Consider the following 25935-nt stretch of genomic DNA (forward strand, 5'->3'; position numbering starts at 1 on the left):
GTGCAAAATAGCCTCTATAACACATGTTATCTAATCACTTTGTACACGCTTATTTTAGTTCCCTGAAGGGTTTGTACAGGAATTGTTTTGAGGAAGTTAATGTGTACAACAAAGGATATAGAGAATTAAAAAACATATTCATTACTTGTTGTATAGTGGTACTTTTCAATAATAAGCTATGGCTGTAACAAACTCCCAAGGCACACCTGGACATACCTCACTTATAATTTACTTTAACTTGAATTTTTGATATTTAATTAGGCCTACATTTTGATACTTAGGTACATTTAACATGGGATACTTAAAGACCTTTCTCTCACGTATTATTTGTATGGGTCACTTTCACTTTTAGCAAAGTATTATATTAGTATTATATAATGATATATTAAGTATGACATTTGGGTATTTTTTTATAACACTGGGTAGTTAAGTACTCTACAATTAGAGTCACTTGACACTGGAGTCAAATTCCTTGTATTCCTAAATACTTGGCAAAAGTAAAAGGAGTAGTCATATTTTCACAATAAAAATACTTTCTTATTTCTGTGGGAGGTTTGTGGAAAGGAGTATAACGTGTGTGTGAGAGTGTGTGTGTGAGAGAGAGAGAGAGTGTGTGTGTGTGTGTGTGTGTGTGTGTGTGTCAGTCATCTTATATGGTCCACTATTCCCATAATTTCCCTGAAGGCGCGCTCTCCTCACACATTCCTATAGTAGCTCCTCCCCCCTCCCCCCTACTGCTGCGGCGTCACGTGTCAAGCTCTCCACCAATCAGAGGGCCCCACAGCCCGCAGCGAGCAGCGGCAGCGTCCCCCTGATCCTCCGTGCAGCCACTGCTGGGTCCGACTTCGTCTGGCGACAACGGCGATTGGGGGGGTTGTTTTGATTAAAGTTGACGGACTTTTTTTTTCTTCTGTGGTCATGTTTCTACTCCGGTTTTTGTTGCGGTGAAACGCAGGATGTTTGTCGTGCTCTCTACGTGCTCAACAGTCGGCTCTTCTTCACTTCCCCGAAGGAGAAACAAACTTGGGGAATAACCGATCTTAGGAGCAACTTCTCCCAACTGCCTTACTAGTCTACGGGCTGACCTATGCTAAGCTAACCCGCTAGCCAATGCCGTTTAAATTCCTGTTAAAAGTTCACAAACGAGCAAGAGAACTTTACAGTGAGGGATTCGGGGACTCGGTGAGATTTACTGGCGACTTTCAAAGAGAAACCTGTCCCTCGGAGCCTCGCTTCACTTTATCGGAGCGGACGGTGCAGGTGCACCTCTTGCGGCACCTGCGAAAACTTGGTAACTTAGCTCCATCGGTAGAGAGCTAACTTTAGCCTGTTCACGTTAGCGGTTAGAAAGCCGTTGACTAACGTTAAAGTTACTCTCGTCGCAGAAGTTGTTTTATTATTTCGATTTAAGACATTAATTTCCGACACTGTTGCTATTTAACAGTCAACCCATACAGCGGTGACACTAGCTAAAAGTGTTTCGGCTAACCGTAGCCAGCAGCCTCGCTGGCTAGTGACTGACCCTCATACGGTTTCACCGGAGTGGCGACGTGGATAACGTTACGGGCTGAAGACGCTCTCTCTCCCACAGGACTTTGGACACGGTTTGACTCTGAAGGGAAACCCCCTCTGTTCTCATCAGCTAGTCTCGTATATGTGACAGCATGAGGATTTCAAGAAGTTACCTTTTACGGTTTTAAAGTTTCCATTTTGTTCTAAAAGCTCTGCACCCTATGGTGCCGCTACGGCCACCGAGAAATGAATGTCTCGCAGGCCGCTTTCCCAAACGGTGAAGGGCGGTCGGGCGGCAGTGGGAACGGGGAGCATGCCTGGACAGAGTCCCCCTCAGTTCGGGCGTGGGCTCACTCTGCCCCGCTGTGCCAGACTCGGTCCCTGTGGACGGCCGCGTATGACTACGAGGCAAGCGGCGAGGACGAGCTCAGCCTCAGGCGAGGGGATGTGGTGGAGGTGCTGTCCAAGGACGCAGCGATCTCCGGGGACGAGGGATGGTGGACGGGTAAAATCAACCACCGGGTCGGGATTTTCCCCTCCAACTATGTCACCTACCAGCCTGCTATTTACCGTCTCCCCGCTACGAGTGGGTCGGTGGGGGTACCAGAGCGAGTCCCGAGCTCGCCCGTCCAGATCCCCTTCAGTGAACTGGTGCTGGAGGAGATCATAGGCGTGGGTGGATTTGGCAAAGTGTACCGGGGCACATGGAAAGATCAGGAGGTGGCCGTGAAGGCGGCTCGCCAAGACCCGGACGAGGACATAACAGCCACCGCCGGCGGTGTTAAACAAGAGGCGAAACTTTTCTCCATGCTGCAGCACCCCAACATTATCAAACTGGAGGGTGTGTGTTTGGAGGAGCCCAACCTGTGCCTGGTCATGGAGTATGCCCGAGGCGGGACACTGAACCGGGCGTTGACCGGAAGGCGCATCCCTCCACACATCCTGGTCAACTGGGCCGTGCAGATTGCACGAGGGATGCACTACCTACACGAGGAGGCCGTGGTACCCATCATCCACCGTGACCTGAAGTCCAGCAACAGTAAGCAACACTGCAGTGTGTGTGTGTGTGTGTGTGTGTGTGTGTGTGTGTGTGTGTGTGTGTGTGTGTGTGTGTGTGTGTGTGTGTGCTTGAGAAATTAGGATAAACAACCTAACTTTAGGAGGAGAAACCATCCACCTGTTGCACATGCAGCAATCCATCTTAAGTTATTTAAAGTCCTGATCTGCTTGAGTAACTGTTAGTATTAACTTGCTCTATAAACTCTTCTTAAGTGGTTATTATAAGACTCATCCATCCTAGACAATCTCTATTCTAGTAATGGCATGTTGACCTCATGTTTATAGCTTATAAGGTAAACATTGTCATTACAGCTTAATTTGAGGTTGCGGAAATCTAATAATTCGCTGGAACAGCCCTGCCCTTTAGAGGTGTAAAAGGTCCGTGGGTGTATGAAGCGGTGGGGGGATACCATCGAGAGGATGTGAAATAAAGTCAGAGTTTGTTCAGCTGGGCTGCCCCCGCTGCACTCGCCCCTCCTCATCCTTTAACACACACAAACACACCTTCCCAGCCCCCTCTCCACCGCGAGCTGAAATGTTGTTCAAATAAAGTCAGTGATTTACCAAACACATCGCCAGACACACTCGGTCCACACTGTCAGGCCATGTGCTTGACCAACCAGAGCTAATACCAGAGGTCACAGGGTAAAAAGGAGTCAGACAGAGAACCTATCTAGATAATAATAGAGATAGCCATTCACATTAGGGGTTTTCTGTGGGGCGGGACTCTCAGGAATGATTCTTATTCAGCAGGGATTGTCTGCATACTTTCACAACTGCTACAGACACTTAGCAAGATCATGTAGTTGGAGCTTGGTTCAGTGCAGTAGGTCACCAACTGTGCTAGTTCCTCCATGGGCTGGTAATTGACAACAGGCCAGCAAACTTTAGTTTCCCAGGACTGAATAATGAATGGACAGGACTCGATGAGAAAAAGAGTGCAAGTCCCGCTGACACAGGCTGCCCACTTCAACTCAGGTGTGTTTATGTGTGTAATATGACTCCAAACACTATTTCTCCCCTTTGTGACCAGAGACTCTTATCAACCCGGGGCCATGTGGGGAGCAGCTCCGCCGTGCTGTTTATCTCCAGCTGTGAGAGTCAAAGTGTGAATACATGTGAAATGCACACAGACCAGACTCTGCACCAGATTAGGACATTTTGATTGCCTCGCAGTGTTTCACAGATATGGAGGGTCCCGTGTAGATTGACCATGAAAAATCTATGCAGTTCAAACACAGGGTGTCTGACTGTGCTGCAGACATGACTTGTGTTCATGATTAAAGTAATAAACAGTGTGGTTACATCTGATTTAACAGTCATATTAACAAGAAAACAGTAAAAGTAAACGGTTGTAAATCTACGCCTTACGGACCCAGTACTAACACTTTTTATATATATATTTGTACAGTATATTCATTACAGTAAAAACATGTTTGCTGTTTTTCCAGTATAAGAATAAAACCGTTTCAGTCCCTTTAACTAAAACCTTAACATAATTTTAAATCCAGATAGTAAGAAATTGTGTCTGGGGAGATTTTTCGAACTATTTTCAAATAAACCTTAGCAATAATGCGTTTATGTGCACGTAGAAGGGCCCAACCCTAAAAGTAGTCTTATTTAAGATGGAAGATTTGTGTTAATTATAGGGCAGATGGAGAGAAAGGATTTAACTGCTGTTTAGACAGTTTGAGCTAATCGGATGTTTGAATGTGAACATACACAAACGAACTCCCCCGAACAGGCAGTGCTGCGAACACAAGTTGGTGTCTTTATCCTGCCACTTCACTGTGACCTGGACACAGCCTAAGCTTAAAGTAAAGAGGGAGAATTTAAAACTAAACTTATGAGAGACCATTCATGGGGAAACTCAGAGTTTTGTAAATATGTGTTTCTAGGGTCAGCTCATTGCTAAGCTATCCAGTTAGCGTTTGCAACCGCACAGTTGCTAGTTTCAGGTAGCTGAGTTCCAGGGTCAGAAGTCTGAACATCTGTAGTCAATATACAGTCTTATCTAAATAAAGAGAGAATGATAGAAGCTGTATGTGTTTGCTTTGAATCAGGGCAGTGAGTTCAACAAAGGACTCTCTCCTGCACACAAACACACATACGGCACCCTGCGGTGTGTTGTGTTGTTTTCCCAGTAGAAACTCACAATAATGCAGCTTAGAGAAGTTGTTGCATCTGCTAGTGTGGGCTTGTTGTTTGTTTGTCTTGGCGTTGTGCGTGCGTCGGTCAGTCTAAAAGGATAAAAGGAGTGAGAATTAACTACACGGGGGGTAAAAGGAAAATTGATACAACGCAATAAGTGGTTGTTAATCAGCAATCTGTCACTTTTCTAAATATTTAATGAGCAAAATGTCTCTTTGTGCGGCTGTAGCTCTGATATAAGGTCAAGTAGTTTCACTCCAGTGTTTTCCCTCTCATAATAAACCGGATGTAGACAGGTACATAATGCAGAACTAAACGTGTCCATCTTCACTCAACTACTCAGCCTGTCATTTATCAACTTGCAGTGTACACATGCTCCACACAGATAAACATACAGCTATTTGATCAATGATTAGCCTGTAAAGTAATATGTTGGAAGTCAGCAAGATTTGTCCAATCTCTTTTGTGTTTTTCAACCTAATCTGTAAAATCCCAGCCTGCAGGGAGGAATGTTGCTAATGAGGGATAAAAGCTTAACATACGTTTGCACAATGGACTGGTCAAGCAGCGGTTGCTAGGCTACTGTGGCCAGAAGAATGGCGAGGACTCGGAGGGTCTCAAAGCCCTCGTTTTGTTTTGTTCCGTTCATATTTAATCTCCCAGAGAGCAGCGGTACTCTTTTATTGCCACAAACTGAGGGGGTTTCCCTTCTTACTTCGTTATTTTTCTCCTTACTTACCTTCCCTCCCTTGTTCCTTTCTGCTCCCACTTGCTTCTTATTATTTTTCATGCCTACTTTTTGGAGACAACACAATTTCTACCTTTGAAGAATAGTGCTGCAGCTACTTCTTCTTTTTGATATTAATCAACAAACTTCCTCAACACAAGAAAAACAACACAGAATTTATCCTGCAAACAAGCATTGTCTGTGAAGCTGCAGCCTGTGTAGTGTAGTATGCCTGTGTGCCATAGAGCTCTACTGTCATCCAAAAACTATTTACAAACATTGTTCTGTTCTCGTATTCTTTCATTTAAATAAGTATGGACAGTGTAGTTTTCTCAGGACAGTGCCTAAATGTTAACACCGTTTTGCTAATTTCACAAGCTAAGAGGAGCAAACTACACATGCGATGTTTATTGTAATGAAGGAATATGTCCTGTAAATGCAAAAACATGTCTCATCTGTGTTTTAAATGTCAGCAGTCCTTTAGCATGGATGCAAGTTATATTAGGCTCTTGAAAGTCATACAATACTTGATAGCAGGCTCCAAAATTAGCACCTGCCACCTGATAAATGCTAATAAAAGTTTATATTGGCAAATAATATAAATGAGGCCAGCTGCCATTGGCAGGTTGCTGAATAGGCCTACTTTACTACTAACAGAACTTGATTGACCACCAGTTGCTTGTTTTGCATTGACTCTGTACATTTATGACTATAAATAAATAATTCCAGATCAAAGTAGATGAACCTAAAAGAAGAAAATTAAGAGCATGGTAGAAGTACGGTTTAAAGAAAATAACCCTTGGTAAGGTGATGAGGAGAGATTAGTTTTTTATGGCTGTAATCTCAATGCAATGAGTAGCAGTGATTGCAGCAGCTCATTTTTATTTTTTAATAACAACTTCAGGGCTCCAGGGTGCGACTATTTTGTTTGCACGTCGCACCAGTGCGCCTGAAATTTGGTCATTAATGCAGTTTACTTTTTAAATAGTTGAGATATCGCAATTTCTTTTTGCTTGTGCTGTTTAACATTTAAATGAAGAAAAACATGCATTTGCACCATTGTATTCCTGTTTTAAATCATTTACATGATTTGCAAAGTAATTAAATTATAGTATATTACAAGGTGCTAAATGAAGAAGTTAGGCGCACCAGTGCAACCACTGTGAAAAGTTAGTCATGAGCACTGATTGTATCTTCTGCAGTTTTATGGCTGGTTGAAAAATATTTCGGCCATTTTTTGTTGTTGTTGTTGTTATTTCAGTTTATCAGCTGTTGGCAGATGGACCAAAAAGTTAATTTTGTAACTCGCTAGTTAGTATTCATATTCATTGTTGATTCAGGTCTGCTCAGGGATTCGTTAATAACAGGCTTTATTTTCCACTGCTTTATCCTGGTCTTACTCATTACATCCTTTCATTGAGCCTTCCCATCATACAGCTTTGATTCAAACTCTCTCCCTAAAGCTAGTAGGAGTGCTAGTATAAATAGAGCAGTGGATAAGAGCAAGGAATCACACTGAAACCTGGCCCTGAGCCAGCGCTCATAACCTACATTAACTTCGTAGTTTCACATCTTGGTGTGAGTGATAGTATGTCAGGAATGTGTGCTTGAATGCCACTGAAACTGATGGAGTTCCGTTTGGAGCGTGTGCAACAGCATTCTCCCATCAATCTTAAGCTATTGTTAGACTTCATCACCACGCTGTCCCTGTGCTGTGCTGCCCTCCCTCTCTCTGTCTCTCTCTCCACACTCCCATCACTCGGTAGATCTGTGAAGACCTGACAAGTCGCACAAGAGCAGGAAAGACTCTTAAATTAGCACAGATAATAAGTGAATGAGTTGAAGTCAGAGTTTAGAATGATAAACATCACACTATTGAATTAAATATATTTTGACCTAGTAGTCACAGCAACAGGGGCAAAGTCCTAAGGCATGTGCTTTTGTTTTTTTTGCATCTCTGTATATGTATCGCACTGTGCAAAAAGTGCATTTATAAGACAAGATTCTCAACCAGCCACATTAATCAACTCATTGCTATTAAACCTACTGCAAGGAGTTTTTTTTACCGGTTATAAAACAGTCTCAGTTTAATGCTGATGCTTTTATATGACATACATAAGCGAACGAGACCATCAGCAGGAATATTTGGTATTTTTGTAGTTATTCTTGATGCCTGCCACTGGGTCGGATTCCCCACCAAAAAATATGTTTAAAATAGAAAAAATATTTTATGTTGGAGTGCTGAGGATGAATTGAAGAGTCTCTGCTGCTCTGCAGTCTGGTGGTACAGCAGAATATTGCCATCCAGCAGTATAATAACTGGCTTATAATGTAACATTCAGTGTTGGCCGTGCCTTATCTTGCCATTGGCTTATTATTATAAAAACTCAATATGACATGCTCATACAGCTTCTGTATGCAGGAGCCATCAAAATCCACAAAGAGTTCCTTGTAGCTGCTATAAGCAACAGTTCCCATCATGATTTACTGATGAAAACTGGCACTGTGTGCTGATTCTTCAAGTAGCAAAATTATATTGTTGCAGTGACAAATCTACTTTCTATTAGCTGTTTTGGTCAAAAGCATCTGCCAAATTGATGTAATGTCATAAATATATTCTTACAGTAATCCTGTAATGTGATTTTCTTCTAAGGTAGATCTTCAAGCAGCTTTTTTCCTATATGTTTTCTTTCCTGCTATGGTTAAATTAAAACTCACAGCCATGATTTTTCTCCAATTGCAATTGAAATCTGCATACAAAAGATAGAAACTAGTGATGCAGCTATTCCACATTGTCTGTCCTGGTACCCAAATTAAGAGAAACAACAGACACTAGCTGTGTTTCCATATATCTGTCAAGGGGATTCGACGTGTTTTCATCAAGTCATTTGGAGTGAATAAAGTAGTGAAAAAGAAGTTTGCTAACCACCAGTCAGCTTCAAAGATCAAGAAGAAATGTGCCTCCTCATCAGTAAACATGCACCTGTTGCTACTACCAGCCATGTTTTTGCAAGTTATGGGAACAGCCGAGAAAAACGCAACAGCTGATCATATGTGAATTAAATGTTGGATATGTCAGAACTTTGGAAAAGGTGTTTCCATATGCCTTGAAGAACATTAACTGTTTTTCTTTTTAAAAATGCTGCACTGCTAATGTATGAAAATACTAAAAAGGTCATAGCTATCTTACACATTTGGGTTTCCCTGTGAACCACTCTACTTATGTGGGAATAGCACTGCAAAAAAACACCTCATAAATCCTTTTTTTTCATTACTGGGTCATAACAAGTTCACCGCAGGAGAGAAAACAGTTACGCTTGATGTAGCTCAGAAGAAGTAACCCTCCAGAGAATGTTTTCCCCCTTCCTGTAATTTTTCTGTTGTCGTGCTCTACTTCTGGAAGAAGTGGAATCACAGAGGAAAAGTTACCAAAGCTTGACTAGGTGTTGCAGGGCAACTTTTCTCAGGCTTCCCACAATTACCCCTGGTGACACACAGACAGTTACTGCCTGTCTTTTCTCTGACGAGAGAATGGGCAGAGGGGAGAGAGGAGGAGTGGAGATGCTTTCACTGTGTTTTTTATGACCTCTCCCTGACTGCACCTATTGTTGCAGGGCAGGGTGAAAAGGAAAAGGGCCCACAGCTGAGAAGAGCTGCCTTCTGAATCAACCAATCCCCTCTGTAGCTCCCGAGCACATTGATAGATGCTAATACAGCAAAACGCACTGGCTGTACACCTTTAACACTTGTTATGTTTTAATTAGCCCAGTTATGGGTTAATTCAAGCTTAAGCAAACACAAACTAGGAGAGGAAGAGAACAGACAAAGAGTAAGTGGCCCGGAGAGACGTGACCATGATAGATGGATTTAGCCAGCCATTAGCCCTGATCCTTTTCCCATCAACCAGAATGCCTGGGGGCACTCTCATTTCAACAGGGAGAGACAGACCAGGCGGGGAATGTTTAGCAGCCTTGTTTCTGCTTACTACAGGAAGCCCTCTTGCTCTCATGCTTAGTCTGTTGGCACAGTTAGGAAAATACTGCCACGTCAAGTTAGGAGGCTGCACTTTACAGCAACCGTGTGGCATCAATACTTAGTTATGCCACACAAAAAAATAAAGAAGTCTCAGGGTTATGTTTGAAAATTGACTGCTTAATAGTAGATTAGTAGGCTGTACCATTTTTTAAAAGTTAAAGTCAGATTGTTGGCATCAAAAGAAGTACATCTTCACACAGCACGGTTGCTAGAGAGACAGAGATTAAAAGGTTTAACTGGCTTTGTGGTTCATTGCTCAAATCTGCTTCAAGGCTCTTCTTGGCTGTGGATATTATATAATTTTGTATCATATTCATGAAATAATATGGAGGTATGGATGTATCTAAAGTACTAAAGACATGAGCGATAACATTTGTCTGTGTAAACCAAGTTTAAAGGCCCATTGTGTTGTGATCTATTGGCAGCAATGTAATGTATGAATCCTAATTGCCTGAAACTATGAATAGTTGTGTTTTTGTTACCATAGCATAGTCCACCATGTTGTACCGCCATGTTTGTACAGTAGCCATTCCTTTTGCGTTTTTAGCGACCCTCATAGCGGAGGGTTAAGGCGAGGGGTATTCAGTTGGTCGCAATCTGCAACCTGGCCTCTATGTGCCACTAAATCTTATATTAGCTTATCTAACACTATATTACCCCATCCACACTGGACAGAAAACCCACTAACACCTGCTAACATCTGGCTTTTGTTTTCAGTGTGAATGTGTATAATCTGCATTTACTCCCACGTAAAATGACTCTGTAAATGTAACCGGTATTTATTGGCTCCGGCCCCGCTTTACGTGACGTGTGTTGAATTTAAGGACGGCTGGCTTGTTATTACTTTTAAATCAATGTCTGTTCAAGCAGCAGTTGAAAATCGTTCGGTTGGTGAGAGAGAAACTGAAGTAAACAATATTTAATAAGTATCCGTTGTTAGTGGCTTCTGTGCTTGCCAGCTGTCTGATCGGACATATGTAGCTAACAACAGAGATAAGAAAGAAGCAAGATTTTCTCAGGTTTTTATTAAACTTTATCAGTTTTTTTTTTTATTTCATCTTCTGCAGACATATGGAGTGAAACCTCTATGAAAGGCTATTTTTTCATATCTTTGAGTAGAGAAGGATTGGTCATGTTTTTCCAAAAAGTGTATCTTTTCTTTTTACCTTGAGGGGTAGAAGGCAATGGGAAGAAGCGTGGGACCTGCTTTGAAGGCAGCAGCTTTGCTTCTGATCTTCCCACTGTTCCACCATGAAAGATGGGTCTGCCTGAAGATTCACTGTTGGAAAGGGGAATTAAATGGGGGTTGGACTGAGGGTGGGGTCTGCCTTGCAGGCATATCCATCTCCAATTGCGTTGCACTGTTGTCCGCTTCAAAACATTTTTTTTCTTTTGAAAAGAGTGAGAAAATATAGACTGAGAGAAAGCAGAAGAAGCACAGAAAACAACATACAGCCCGATTTCTAACCTATTGAGACATGACAGGAGTTTAGGACCTTGATTACAATGTATCACAGGACTTTTATAATGTTTACAAACAATTTACTATGTAAAGAACTATTGTAAGAAAGTCTTAAAGTAATCTAATGCCTTTTAAATGTTTTTTATCACACCACAAAGGTTTCACACATCACCTGTAGCTTGTGGCTACCAAACCAAATGATCTAGACAGAAAGAATATATAGGTCAGGTTGTTTTCCCAATAGAAATGACCCTAGTATACCAGCAAATTCACAGATGTCAGTTTATTTTTCTTGCATGTGTGTGAGTGTGCACTTCTTGAAATTTACTGTAATGGCCTAAAAACCAAGAAATATTTATGTTTACCCCACTTCTCCTTGTCAAACATATCCCATCCAAACAGCTCTGAGATTACCTGTAGGACCAAAACATTAACCAAAACAAGCATGCATTAGCTGAACACAGGCACTGGACCTATCTTTCCAATACAGGGTGGGGTTTTGGCCTGAGGCTGGACTTCTAGGATGCCCCTAAATCAAAGTCAACCAGAGCATATCTTTGTGCAGTTTGGATGCGTTTTTGAAGCTTCGATGTCATGTATTGCTACATGATTATTTTTGGCAATGGCACATCGACGTTGTTCTAGTTTTTCTGCATAGTTACCTCGTTATGAAAGAAAAATAAAAAAAAGAGAGAGCGAGTGGTGTTTTGAAGAATAACTAACGTGCCGCTTTTTCTTGTAGGTCATTCTTATATTGCAAGGCTAGGTAAAATAACTTGATATGAAGCTTCTTGATGAGATGAACCTTTCTTAAAAAACCTTAGTAAGTAGAACAGGGTGAAGAGGTCATGGGAGGTGGACTTCAAAGAACGGCTGGTGGCATATATTGGCTGGAGGAGAGTCATTAGTCATTGAAGAGGAGACCTTGATGAGTGTGTCCTTTACCCCCTGTTATTACATCAAGTATTATCTCATAATTAGTATAATTAGACTGGTCTAGTTTTATGATACAGTTCACCATTTACAACAATAAAATGTAAGACATGTATAGTGATGTGCAGTGCTGTAAAAATGTGGTCCTTCAGTTTGTTGTGTTTGAGAATGATCTTTAAAATGAAGATTTGCTCATTGAGACCCATGTCATTTTCAGTTATGTTATCATTACCCTTAAGTAATGAAGAGTTGAGTATATTTTTTACTTTTACAAACATGTCTTGAATAACAATTGAGAGCAATAAATACGAAATATAGAGATACAAAACATAATTGAAATAGAAACTTCAAAACCGTTGAATAGACATCCAAATGCTTGTCTGTACAGGTCTGTTTTAAAAGCTTTTTAATTGTGGCACTGACTCAGCTGATCAAATATTTCAAGGGAGTTGTTCCATAGCATTGGCGCCAAAACACTAAAAGCATGATCCCCCTTTGTTTTAACTGTGGACCGTGGAACTGGGTACCAACATTTATTTCTCTCATCTGAGGGGTCTCAGCGAATAATAAGGGGTTAGGAGTTCAGAAATGTAAAGCACTCAGACCATGTAGGGATATTTGCAGACTTAATTGCCCTTTTTATTGAATTGTCTTTTGTTAAATGAGACCTTATTTATTATGCCTTTATTTAACAGTTCATCATTTGATTTAAGTACAGAGCCAACACAATAACAAGTCTTTGTCTCAAGTTTATGAACTGCATGCTTGGATAGATTTACAATGGATCAATCACGTCACAGGAATCACAGGTTAACTTGCAGCGCCTACGTAGTTTGTTTGTTATTGGCTCCTAATAGACTCAAACAAAATGGCTGGCCGGGGTTCAAAGGTGTTTTGTCGCATAACGTCAGCATGGAGTCATATAGACGGGAGCTAGGTCTTCTATCAGACATTTCTAGAGGGCTGACACTGAAGTATCACCGAGCTACAAAGAAAGTATTTGGCACGATATTCTATCGGCCAATCAGCGCAGATGGGTTTATCCCAAAACCACTGTTCTTCTCAGTTGTGTAACTAACCCATCATAAGTCATTATAAAGCCACAGAGCCTGCTGGGAGGAATCTATGGAATCACTGAGAGAGGACTTGACAACAGGAAGTAGGAGTATATCGTTGGTGTAGTGAAACCTGTTTGTAATGGAATTCCTATTGTTGCAGCCTGGGTAGAGGATCCCCTCTGTGCCCGGGGCTAGTAATGGCACCAATACCCCGGCTATTAGTGGAGACCCATTGGAGTCACACTACGGGTAAAATGCTGCTTGACATCATTTCAGATCCATTGAAAAAAGGTTTTGGCTGCTCAGAAAAACTGATTTCCTGTGTTAATTGGGATGACTGCAGTTGTGTTCGCACTAGACGAGCCAAATGTGTTAAAGAGTCTACTTGAGATGAGAGCAAGGATTGCAGAGTATTAGAAATGTTATTAAGAAATACACACTATTGGACACATTTTACGGGTTTTAGAGTATTTTTGCGGCACTTTGTAGGTTGTTTTGTCTGGACAACAATCTTAAGACACCTAGAGATATTTACTTTATTAAAAAGACAAACAGAAAATCATCATCAATCATGATTTTAGGGCTGGAACCAGCGAAAGTGTTTTGCCTGAATAATTACTTTATGAATTTTATCGATAATCAAAATATATGATGATTATCTGTGAGAGGAAAAATCTGCATGTTTGTTTCAGTTTCTTTAATTCACAGATTTTCAGTGTGGAGTCTGTGGAGTTATGTGAATCTGGCCCAAGGTCTCTTAGCCTATTCCTGACCATGCTATCTGTTATTGAACTCAACAGCTATCCTCTTCTCCAGCCCTCCTACATTTTTCAGTACATCTGGTCTAGTCTTGACACATTTGTTGTGTAAGTGGTCACAATGTATTCTGCAGGAGGGTTGAAGATCAGTATGCGTCATTATAAGTATAAAATAGGTGCATGTTTGTGGTTTAAAAAGTGAAGAAAAATGTGTGTGTGTTTAGTTTGGTACTGCTGTGGAGGAGTAAGTCCAAGGTCAGTGAGTGATAATACAACAGCAGCGCAGCTACTTCTTTCATGTAATACTTTCATACAGAAGTCAAAGAGCCTCTGTTAACAAATAGCTTTTTAACTGAGTGGCACATAACCTCTTTCAAGTGTACACTGTGATCCAGAACTTTAAGAAACTCAAATTACTTTATCAATGCGTTTGTCAGCACTATGTATATTTATCATTATACCCGTGGTTCCCATGGGAATATTACTACATGGTGTATGTGCCAACAATACACTCAGGTGTTTGTTTTAATCCTGGCTGTGAAGTACCTCTGTCAAACCCCCTGAAGGGGCTATTAGACCGAAGAGTTGTAGTTTATCTGCTGTAGGATCAACACAGCTGGCAGGATGTGTTCAAATTGACCTGCAGTGGTGGGGCTACATGTAAATAATGAAATGGGACAGTTTGTAATGTGAGGAGATCTTGGCAGAGGCAAAAACAAATGTTGAATATAATACCAAGAGGATAAAAGGATCAAAGAGTCTGTTTTGGCTGTTGATGCACCTCATGGAGAAGGCTTCTTCTTGAATATTTGGCAGTTGGTGTATCCACACACAGAGAGGACGTTTATTCCTGTTGACAGAAGAAAAATGTTACTACTCCCCAGTTGTCACCTGGTCTTTGGCGGCACATGTTCAGAAATGTAATATCATTGTCATCAGACTATATCATATATCTTTCTACAGTCTATTGCATATTATATCGTGGTAAGAGTATTTTCCTAGTTTTAAAGGAGCATTACAGTAAAGTGATGTAATTTTACTTTTTGTTTGTTTAATGTTATTTCTGCACTTAGTCATTCAATAGAAAATGAAATGAAATTTAATTGTTTTAGTCTTTTTCCTTTTTTTCCCCTTTTTTTTGACCAAAAAACAAATATTCCCAATTTTGAGGGTTTGCTGCTTTTCTCTCTCATATATCATTTAAACTGAGTCATATTTAAAACGGCTCTAGGAAGTAGCATTGGACATTTTTCACAATTTGTTTATAGAATAAACAATTAATTCATTCATCAAGAAAAGAAAAATCCGGCTCTACATTTTATATGTGACTCCTTATTTAAGTATGATGTTTTCTCAGTAGTTAATCAGTTTACTCTTTTTGACTTTCATGTGCTTTTTTTTCTCACTTTAAATTCAGGGACTAGCAAACTTAATTTTATTGACTCATGACTAAACTGAATTAGAGTAACGTGTATGTAATTGAGTTGAAACTGGTTTATAATCAGAAACATTTCTTTATATAGGAGCATTTAGGGGTTAGTAGAGCTGCAAAATTTGTTGAAATTGCAAAAATGGCTGCAGAGATACGCTGACAAATCATGTTCTCCAAATGTAAGTAGATATGTTTTTAGTACAGACCCCAACAAATGTCGCATCATCATGATTTGTTGCTTGTTCAGTGAAAGTGTAAATCGTGCACAAAAATGATTCAGGGTGAACAAAATAACATGAACACAATATTTGCGAGCAACTTTCATCACATGACAGCAACAAAACAGGACATGTTGTTTCTTGTGTAGTTAGTATTTCATGCAGTACTAGTATTTATTTGAATGTGTTCACCCCCTGAACAGCAGGAGTTTAACATCAGATCAACTTTGATCTGAGAAACAAAACTGATCCTGTTACAGTTCTTTTAAGAGTAAAAGTGTCTTAAATCCTGTTTATCTTTCTTATATTAGTTTTTGTGTAGTCTCAGCACATATTTATTTCAGCACATGATTGGCACAGAGGGTCTTGACACGTCGGTAGGTTGTAGCTTCACTGTGGCAGGTGTAGCGTTACAGGCAGGTTTGGAGGGTTCTGGCTGTCTTTAATGTGCTAAGCAGTCTTAGGACCCGAGGACAGGTGCTTTGTGGTCCTGTCACCCTTGTGTTTCTACAGTAATAAATGACCTGCATACCTCTGTTGGCCCTGTTGAATATCAACTATCATCTCCTCACCTGCACGGTTGTCTTCTTCTCTGTCCCCCACTCTTTGTATCTCCCTTTCTCTTTCACTCGCCTTTCTCTTCTACCCCCTCTCACATCTGTCACTTACATCCCAATCCTGTCTTTCCACTTTTCCTTTTCTCTCAATCACTCAGTGCTTGTTATTCCCTTTTCCCTTTTTTGCCTTCTAACATATCCCTTCCGTGTCCTCTCTCATTTCAGTTTTATTACTTGAAAAGATAGAGAATGACGACATCGGGAGGAAGACCTTGAAGATCACAGATTTCGGCCTGGCCAGGGAGTGGCACAAAACCACGAAAATGTCAGCTGCAGGCACCTACTCCTGGATGGCCCCTGAAGTCATCAAGTCATCTCTGTTCTCCAAAGGCAGTGACGTCTGGGGGTAATGGCAAAACAACGCACCACACACAGACCCAAGCATAAAAAGTCTACTCTTTCCTATTTCTCTAACATTTTTACTTTGTTTAATCCTCTTGTCTTTTTTTCCCTCCACCAGCTACGGTGTCTTGCTGTGGGAGCTGTTAACAGGGGAGGTGCCATACCGTGGGATAGACGGCCTGGCTGTTGCTTACGGTGTCGCAGTCAATAAGTTAACTCTACCAATCCCCTCCACCTGCCCTGAACCCTTCGCCAAGCTCATGGAAGGTAAATTAACAGAAGAAGACATACCTGCATGATGTTTGTTGTTCTCTTTTTTTAAAGTGTAGATTAAAGCAATACATACTGTATATACGCTGATGACTGTGTTAATGTGTCTTTACATTGCATTGTGTGTGTCCAGAGTGTTGGGACCAGGACCCCCACGTGCGTCCCTCCTTCTCCTGCATCCTGGAGCAGCTGTCGGCCATCGAGGAGGCGGTGATGGCCACCATGCCCCAGGACTCCTTCCACAGCATGCAGGATGACTGGCGTGTGGAGATCCAGGAGATGTTTGATGAGCTCAGGACCAAAGAGAAGGTATATATACAGTACATGTAATTCTTCCTATCGTTTATTTTATTTTTTAGTGATGATACACATTGACTAGTCCGTTATTGAAATGAGATGCAGGATCACTTGGGACAGCTTTGACGGACTAAAACATTTAATTGGTTACTTTCAGTGGACGAGCTAATCGCGCAGTTAACAAAACAAAGCCATTAATGCCGAGTTGCTTTAGCGTACTTCCCCTTGTTAAGACCTTAATCTGCTTCCTGTATAAGTCTCCCGTCGTTGGCTTAAATAGGAGGGTTAATTAGTGTTTGTAGAAACAGCAGGATCAGCACACAGAGCTGGGCCGATGAATGGTGAACTGAATGACACGGATACTGAAAACTCCACAGGTGCAGGTGTTTTTTGAGATTTGTTTTGTGCCTTTTGTGAAATTATTTTCATTTTTCCTACCTGCTTCTGGCAGTGCTAAACCATATATTTTTAACACGTACCCTTGTGTTATGTATTGTCCAATCAACCAAATTCACACTCAACCGTTCCCTGTCCTATAATCTGCACCGCTTCGCTATGACAAAACTCTTTAAGGTTAGTTCAGTATGTAATGCTTGTCACCTAACATTTTCCCATCGAAAATTTTCATAAGATTCTTACATCAGCAGATTTCCTGTAAACATCCCACAGTAATCTGTGTCTAGGTGGGTGGCTGGAGGGGCTTGACTGTAAAGCTGCTTTATGGAAGTCATCCAGTAAGGATTATTATTACTCAGCTGAGTGCAATTAGAGAGAAAACAGAGGGAATGAAGAAAGCTAAAGAGAGTCATGTCTCCTCCCATGGCTTACTCTGTGTAACACAGCCTGAAACAGCAGGCAGTAATCTCCTGAACTTGTAATAGACAGAGTTATCTAATACACTGCTAACACTCCCACCTGTTTTATAAATGTCTGTTTGCTGGCGCTTTTCTCTTGTTGGAAGGGAATTATAAGATGTACTTCTGTTTGTTTTTCTGCAATCCATATTCTCTTTTCCTAAAAGGAGATAGTGTATAAGCCCTTATATCTAACGTGGTCATGTGTTGATATTAGTGTAAAGCAGAAACATGATTGGAAATATAATCCAGAGATGGGGAGAGACGTGCTCTCTGGATCCATAAATCACTTTAAGACTTTAAACATGCTCATGTCATCCTTTTAAATAAGTGATTCCCAAACTTTTTCACACCAAGGACTCTTAAACTGACACTAATTAAACGCCACAGACCCCCTTTTGATAAGATTTTGTCCCAGGATCCTCCGTCTTATAAGACAGGGTTTAATATTCCCTATTCGTGGGTGAACTATCCAACACTTGGTGAATTCTGCTTTACTATGAATGCTCGGCCGCCACAAGCCAGTTATCCAGGGCTAACTTTGCTGACACCTCCTGCTTAAAACCTAAAGAGTCAGAAGGATTGTGAGGCCCCGCTTTAATGTTCTGTATTCATACTGAAAATTAACATCAAGTGAGCTTTTGCCCTTCTGCTACACGGGAGGTTTCTGTCCTCCCTGAGCTCGTCTTAGGACACCTGCGTTACTGTTTGACAGGTGTAGACTGTAGAAAGTATGAAACACTGACCAAAACAGTCATACATTCTGTTATTGTCTTACTTAACTCTTTCCTTTTTGCTGGGGAACCCCTTGAAGGACCCCTATGCGTCCTCAGACCCCACTTTGAGAACAAATCTTATTAATTAATGTCTGTTCATTAAAAGAGTACTCTGCAGATTTAGTACTGTAGCACCGAAGCAGTGTCGAAATCATGAAGGACAATTCGTCAAAAAAATATCAAAGTCGGTGCAGCAGAACAAGATTTCTTCCTTTTCAAAAAAACGCACGAGCCACAATGCTACACGAACGCAGAAAAAATGGTCAGAGATTCGAGTTTGTTATGCTTGTAGGTGCTAATGTAGCTCGGAGCCGCTAGCCTCAGTCAGAGATGAAGAGCGGGCGACACATCCACAGATTTCTTTCATTCAAATTTATAGTTTTCAGCTTCAGCGGTCCTCAAGTGACATCACTCTCTCAGCGCCCTCTGGAGACACAAAAGGCTTAATACAACTTTTCTAACGTTCAAAGTGTGTTGAAATTTGTTTGGAGTTTTCCTTTAAGAGAAAATATTTCTTAGGGGTGTTAATGTGCCTCACTCTGTTTTGATGAAGCTATCTGAAACAGGCTTCACTGGAGCAGCACACTGTCTAACCGAGTACTTGCCAAATATTTATTTTTCTCCATTTGGCTATTGTAGATTTTCAATTTCAGATAAGACAACTGATGCACAACATCAGCCTTCTCTCTTGCTCTGTCAGTATGTACCCAAGTGATTCGACAACAGAAGTCTGTCTGCTAATTTAACCACATATGTATCTGGTTCCTTCAGGAGCTACGTTCCAGAGAAGAGGAGCTGACGCGGGCCGCCCTCCAGCAGAAGTCTCAGGAGGAGCTGCTGAAGCGTCGCGAGCAGCAGCTGGCAGAGCGGGAGATCAACGTGCTCGAGAGAGAGCTCAACATCCTCATTTTCCAGCTCAACAAAGACAAGCCCAACGTGAAGAAGAGGAAAGGCAAATTCAAACGTTCCCGCCTTAAACTGAAGGATGGAAACCGAATCAGCCTGCCCTCAGGTGAGTGAACAGATGTCTTGAACGTGGTCCTGTAGAGAACATTTATACTAAGTTGAACATTTTATGAAGGAAACATGTTGGTGTGTAATCTCTCTAACTGTGTAAATGTTTTGTAGACTTCCAGCATAAGATCACTGTGCAGGCGTCACCTTCCATGGACAAGAGGCGAAGCCTTCATAGCACCAGCTCCTCTCCTCCCAGCAGCCCCACACTCATCCCCCGACTACGAGCCATTCAGCGTGAGTTTACTGTTTGTTTGTTACCCCACATTCACGTTTTCCAAAGTGTGAGGTCTGATTTTGTCCTCCACCTCTGTGTCAGTATTCTTGTCGATCTGTATTTTATGTAATCGGCTTGGATAAAATGAAATCTGCTTCTTTAAAAACATAATTATTCTGAAGAAAAAACATTGTCTCTTAGAAATTGTGAACTGGAAACATGGAGACATGCCTTTCATAACAGTGTCTTTCACAATGACAAGAGCTGTGTGACCAAAAGCTCCAGAGCCACGAGCAGTCAGCCAGTTGTTTGAACAGTTTGATAATGTTGTTAGTCGCGGACCAACGCCCCTGCACTAACTGGAACAAATTCCTCTTGAGCATTTCATGGTAGGTCCTAATATTCAGACAGAGGGTGCAGATTGTTGCTCAGAAACACTCTTATTTGTGGTGGTTAAACTCTAATCTGTTGACTCGGGCACAAACATTCAAAAACGAGGTATAGTTTTAAAGTTTTATTCACCATAAATTTAGTCTCGTTTGCTGACGTCCCTCTCCTCCCAGAAATAGTGGTGGCGACCTTATGAAATGCACGGTTACCTTGAGTAACCTTGTGATAATGCAAGTACACAACTCAGCAAATTACATAACAAAGGTCTAGTCGTTTTTAGACATTTTAATGCAGAATTAATACATATTATTCTTTAAGTTTACTGTTTCAGTGCACTGATGTCATTTTATACATTAAAGCTTATTATCAAACTGTAAAATATTCTGCTCATGTTAAATATCTTTGTCACAAGTGTTTTATAACAACATATGAGGGATCATTGCAAAAAAATGTGTATAGGTTGATACATGTCGTCATTTTGGTATCGACATCAGCTCCAGCAAATTTCAGGCAAATATGTGCACGTGCTTTCAAATAGATGCATCCCTACATACAATGCTCGTAACTGTTTTCATCATAAAGCTAATGATGGTCAGAGGTAACGTATATGTTTCCCTCCTCAGTGACGTCCTATATGCAGAGCTTGCATGTTTACGAACAGGATGTTGATCTGACCAGCGAGCTCACAGCCGACTGTGGGCTCAGGAGGAAAGGCAAGCGATTGGCTACCCACACGCCGCGTGGGTGTGGTTAACGGCACCAAATGCTGCGTGTGATGTTTGGCTCACTTTGACGAATGAAGGGGTTGTTTGTGCTGATTTGCGAGGTTTTCTTGAAGTGTGGATCATAACAAGACTGTGGTGTTTGCTGCTGGTTTAAATTGTCTCACAGGTTTCTGCTTTACCTGAAAATCAAACTAGCAAGTGACCATGATGAGGTTTATGCCACAGACTCGGGCCAATCTGCTATTCTGTTGTTTTTTATTAAAAATGTAAAATTTTGGCCCTAATCTGTTGCCCTGAGATCTTTAAGACTGCCTCTCCTAACAACTTCACAATGACTAACACACACCTCTAAGAAGCTTTTTTTTTAACAACAGCATTTTGGGTATTTATTCCTGATTTTTGATTTTACACTTTCAGAAATTAATATATATTGGTGATGATTAACACCATTATGGAGAAAGATCACTGCCAGGGATTTTACAGGTGGCAAAATGCCTTTAATCATCCTCTAAATCTTCTTTCCTTGAGAGGGCTGACTGCAGCTGTTTGAGTGTGTGGTAACACTTGTGGTCACTGTGTTCACAGTTACTCAAGATGAAAGCAACCGTACGTGGGGCCGCAGCTCCCTCTTCAGGCCAGAGGAGTTTGATGATGTGAAAAAGGGAATCAAGAAGAAAGGAAGAACCTGGGGCCCCAGTTCAGTACAGAGCAAAGAGCGGCCTGCTGCTGCTGAGAGGTAGAGTTATAAACACACACACAGTCTTTTGACTGCACCATCTTGAGTCTATGCGTTGCTACACTGGAGCTTAGTGTTTACAGACCAGGCAGAGAAAATGTAATTTACTAAATGATGTGTGACTGAAGTGTTTGTGATTAATTTTTTTTGATCAGGACATTTAAAGAATGCTGTCGGAGATATTATTAACGATTATTCGTTTTGTCTATATGATGTAAAAAAAAAATGTCCGAGATCCCAAAGTGACATCTTTTAAATTGCTCCTTTTGTCCAACCAACAGTCCAAAATACAAAGACTCTTCATTTACTCTCAAAAGACAAAGAAAAGCAGCAAATCCTTACATTTAAGAAGCTAGAACCAGAAAATGTTTGATATATTTGCTTGAAATTGTGTCTGAAACAATCAGTTATCAATAGCAGTTACTTTTCTTGTGATGGACTAATCATTTCATCGATCACATGTTGCAGCTCGAAAAACCGAGACGTAATACTAACCTTAACCTTCAGACAGTCCTCTGAAGTAGTTTTAAAACTGAAATCGGTTCTCATAAAGACAGCAATGCAGGCCCACAGACTTGGTGTGCTTCATGTTTTCTGGTCTGTGTTTTTCAGAGTGCGTCCTCTGTCAGACGGCAGTAACCCCTGGTCCACCAGCCTGGTCAAGTCCCAGAAGTCTGTCCCCCTCGCTGCCCTGTTTGCTGAACAAGGTGAGCTGAAAATCCAATGTGATGCTCCACGTTTTTAATTTAAATAAGATCTTTTGTTTGATATTGGATTAATTATTGTGGAAATTTGCTCAGCTTTGTTTGTCAATATTATGTCTAATGTTTTTTTTTTTTAAATCTGAAAAATAAGATTTAAGTCATTTAACAAGTACTTGTATGGTGAAGGGGGCTTGTTTGGAGAATGGTCCCTCAGTCACGTGTTTACATTAACATAAAATATTGATTTGCACTTGTGTGTTCTCAGCAGCGGCCGGTAAAGATGAGGCATTCTCACAGGAATGTCCTGACAATAGCTCCAAGCCAAAGCAGCTCAAGTTCCCCAACCAGGTGTACATCGATCTACCTCTGTGGAGGGACGAGCAGCAGCAGCCTCAGAGCCCTGGTGGGCATTGTGGGCCGGGAGATGCCGGGGTCGGGGCCGGAGGTCAGGGTGGCCCACCAGAGACCGCAGACGACCCCTACACCACCACATCCACCTCGTCCACCTCCACCACCCCGCAGCTCACCCCCACTAATAGCCTGAAGCGGACGTCAGCTCGACGTAAGACCGACTCCGTGCTGTACGGCTGCGGCTCGCTGCTGGCGTCAGTCGTGCTCGGATACGACATCAGGGAGGCTCTCAAAAACTCTGCCCCTGTGGAAGAAGGCGAGCCCCAGCGTGAGGAGAAAGAGAAGAAGAAGAAGGAGGGCCTGTTTCAGCGCGCGACCCGGTTTCGCCGCAGCACCTCACCGCCAAGCGGCGGTCGCTCACGCAAAGACGAGGCATCGTCAAACCAGACCTCCACCCAGCCTGTCAATCTCATCTCCATGTCGGCCATTATGGAATGCAACTCCACCAAGTGTCTCTTACAGTCTGAGGTGGAGGTGTCAGAGTCCAGCCCCGGGAAGGTGGAGCTCATGGCGGTCAATCATCACGCAGAGCCAACCAGACCTGGACCAGCAGCTACAGCTTCTACAGAAGGCCAGAGTAACAGGACTGCAGCTAACACACAGTCACCAGTGCAAACCCAAAGCCAGCCACCAGAGCAGAGCAACCACAACACAGGAACACGTCTACGCAGGAAGAAATACACCAGCAACAACAACAGTGAGTAACAGGAAAGAGGAAAACAAGCATGTATACTCGGGCTGTCCAGCAATTTAAAAATTTATCTAATTAATTACATGCTGTGTAATCAATTAATCTCAATATTTGCCGTAAAATCCATTCTGCAAAAATATATTAACACTCACAAAAATGTGTGTCTGTCTGTTTCCAGCCAATGGCCCACCCACTCTGCCCCCTCCAGCCTCACAGAAGAAGCAGGACAAAGAGAAGGACGGAGTGTCGGAGAAGCCCTCGGCTGGGGAGGCCTTCTCCAGACCGCGGCCAGTTTCTTTCCGGGCCAAACCCCACGCCTGGGCCCTGCTGCGAGGACGCAACAAGAGCTACTCCCTGGGCCACTACTCCGGAGAGAAGGCGGCACAAAACCTGAACGTGGTGCTGTCCTCGGAGGTGGGGATGGGCTGCTCCCTGCTGGACATGGACACAGAGGGCCAGAAACGAGACTGCACTGTGCCGCTGTGCCGCATTCAGAGCTCCCCGGCACGGGCCTCCGTCTTCGAGCTGGAGAAAGAGTTCCTCTCTTGAAAGGTGATCAGCTGTGGTCATCCTACGTAATCTAGAGTGTTCCAGAACAGACAGACAGAATTTTTTTGGCCTAAAACTCCTGGAGGGTTTAGAACCGGGCTGCCTTTCCCCACCATTTAAAAAAAAAAAAAGTTCTATAACGTAGAACCCAGCTTCGTCTTAGCCCTAGAACATAGAGACGTCCGTGTTCTAGAGCGTAACAAGTCTGAGACTTCTAGACGACATCGACAATACTCATCTCAGTTTGAGGACGGTCTTCCTACGTCTGAGGCCTTACACAGCGCCTTGTCTTCATGTAGAACACACACACAGTTCTGACAGTGAAGCAGAACATTACAGAGTTGGACCAGCAGCTCCTCCTCTCACCCCCTCGGTGCTCGACTGCCACCTCTGTTCGCTCATCTCTCCCTCTCTCTCACCCTCTTCGTTTCTCGTTCTGTTGGTGCAGCTCAACGTTGACCGCTGCTGCAGCTTTCGCAACACAGTACCCTCACCTTTTTATTTATATATATATTTTTATAGGTAATTTAATATGAAGAGACTCGACCTTACCTTAGCGACCAGCAGGACATACATTCCATGTCAGTTTTCAAAGTTGTGCGATCACGCTTTTTAGATTTTTTTTTGACTTGAGAATCATGCATGCATGTACCCTTAAAATGTTGAACAAAAAAAAATAATTATGCCTTGTTTGTAAATATCTCTTTCTATTCATTATCAGCCTAATGCTGGCAGTTGTTTTGTATTGCATTTATGCTGTTTTATGACTGTTTTTAAAAGTCAGCGATGCTGCAGTACAGTTTGTGTTCGAGGGACAGGTTACATACTGGATCGCTGCAGGGATGCGAGTGCATTTCCTCCCAGAATGCCCTGAAGATTTTAGAGGTACAGGTAGAAAAACACTGGAAGTCCTACTGAGCAAACATGAAATCTTTTCACCTTTAAAGTTGGATCAAATTTAAAATGACCATTGTGGTCATGGGTTACTAAAATGGAGTATTTATAGAAGCGTTTTTTTTTTTGTTTTTTTTTGTTAATATTTCTCGTACTCAGCACACAGCAGCAACAAGGCAACCGGCGGAAGCAATGTTGGGATGTTCGTTTCTGCAAACCACAGCTATGTTGCAACTTTATGTTTCTTTATGCTCAATTCTCAATTTGCGCTGTGCCTATGGTTTTAGCCTATGGTTTAGGCACACTTGGTTAGGGTTACAAAAAGATCATGTTTTGGCTTGATATACCTGGTTTTGTCTCCCTTAACACATCGGGAAAATATCCCATTGCCTTGTTAAAAATGTCCTGTATTTTAGTTTAGAAATGTTGAAATGCTGTCTCACCCGGCTGTGACTCCACCACCATCCCCTCCGCCTCCTCACATGAAAATCGGCTCATAAACATGTATTGTTAGCGGGATATGACACGTAGTGTAGTCAGTATGGTACGTATAACACGTACAGATTCGAGCATATCCGTGGTTTGCAGAAACAAAATGCTGCCATTTCATTCTGCCGACTGGGCTGCAGCAAAGTGGGGAGACACTTCAGCCACATGTGTTCATGTCAGGAAAAGCTGCCCATAGGTAATGAACTTATTATCCAGTCCCCCTGATGACAGCTGATCAGCTGCATTGGCGCAGTGTAATTTCAGATTTAAATCATGAGAGGATTTCTACACAGCCTGGGAGTGACCACATGGAGAATTTTTATAATTAGTCTTTAGTGCACAAAGTATCTCTACTGTAAATCAGATACACCTGCGCGGTCAAGTGCTAAAGTTTCTTTCCTTCCTGACTTGGTTACTCTGCGTCTCAGATTTCTCCTTTATCGCCATTACTGGTTTAATATACCTAAAGGCACTGTTACGTTTGATTGGTTTGTTGTTGTTTTTTAATTTATATAGACCGAATCACATTGTTTACAATAACTATCATTAGGTTGGAGACCTACTTTATCTGCCACCGACTTCAGAATATGACGGCTTAAGTTAACCAAAACTAG

The 25935-nt window shown here is 41.9% G+C and overlaps 1 protein-coding gene across 2 annotated transcripts; it reads left to right on the forward strand.

Annotated features, from left to right (window-relative positions):
- Positions 1-794: 794 nt before the first annotated feature.
- Positions 795-25134, forward strand: map3k21 (mitogen-activated protein kinase kinase kinase 21). Of its 2 annotated transcripts, none has more exons than XM_084376412.1 (10): positions 795-2551; positions 16128-16308; positions 16423-16571; positions 16708-16883; positions 19273-19513; positions 19630-19752; positions 21433-21583; positions 22196-22290; positions 22553-23395; positions 23568-25134. In XM_084376412.1, exons 1-10 carry the CDS (start codon positions 1759-1761, stop codon positions 23936-23938), a joined length of 3123 nt encoding a protein of 1040 aa, XP_084232538.1. In that variant the 5' UTR covers positions 795-1758; the 3' UTR covers positions 23939-25134. The 2 variants fall into 2 exon arrangements, with proteins under 2 accessions (XP_084232538.1, XP_084232539.1); XM_084376413.1 differs by having other exon boundaries at positions 22556-23395.
- The last annotated feature ends 801 nt before the right edge of the window (positions 25135-25935 follow it).

Source organism: Pagrus pagrus, assembly GCF_965226575.1.
Source record: "Pagrus pagrus genome assembly, chromosome: 15".
In the NCBI taxonomy this organism is placed as follows: domain Eukaryota; kingdom Metazoa; phylum Chordata; class Actinopteri; order Spariformes; family Sparidae; genus Pagrus; species Pagrus pagrus.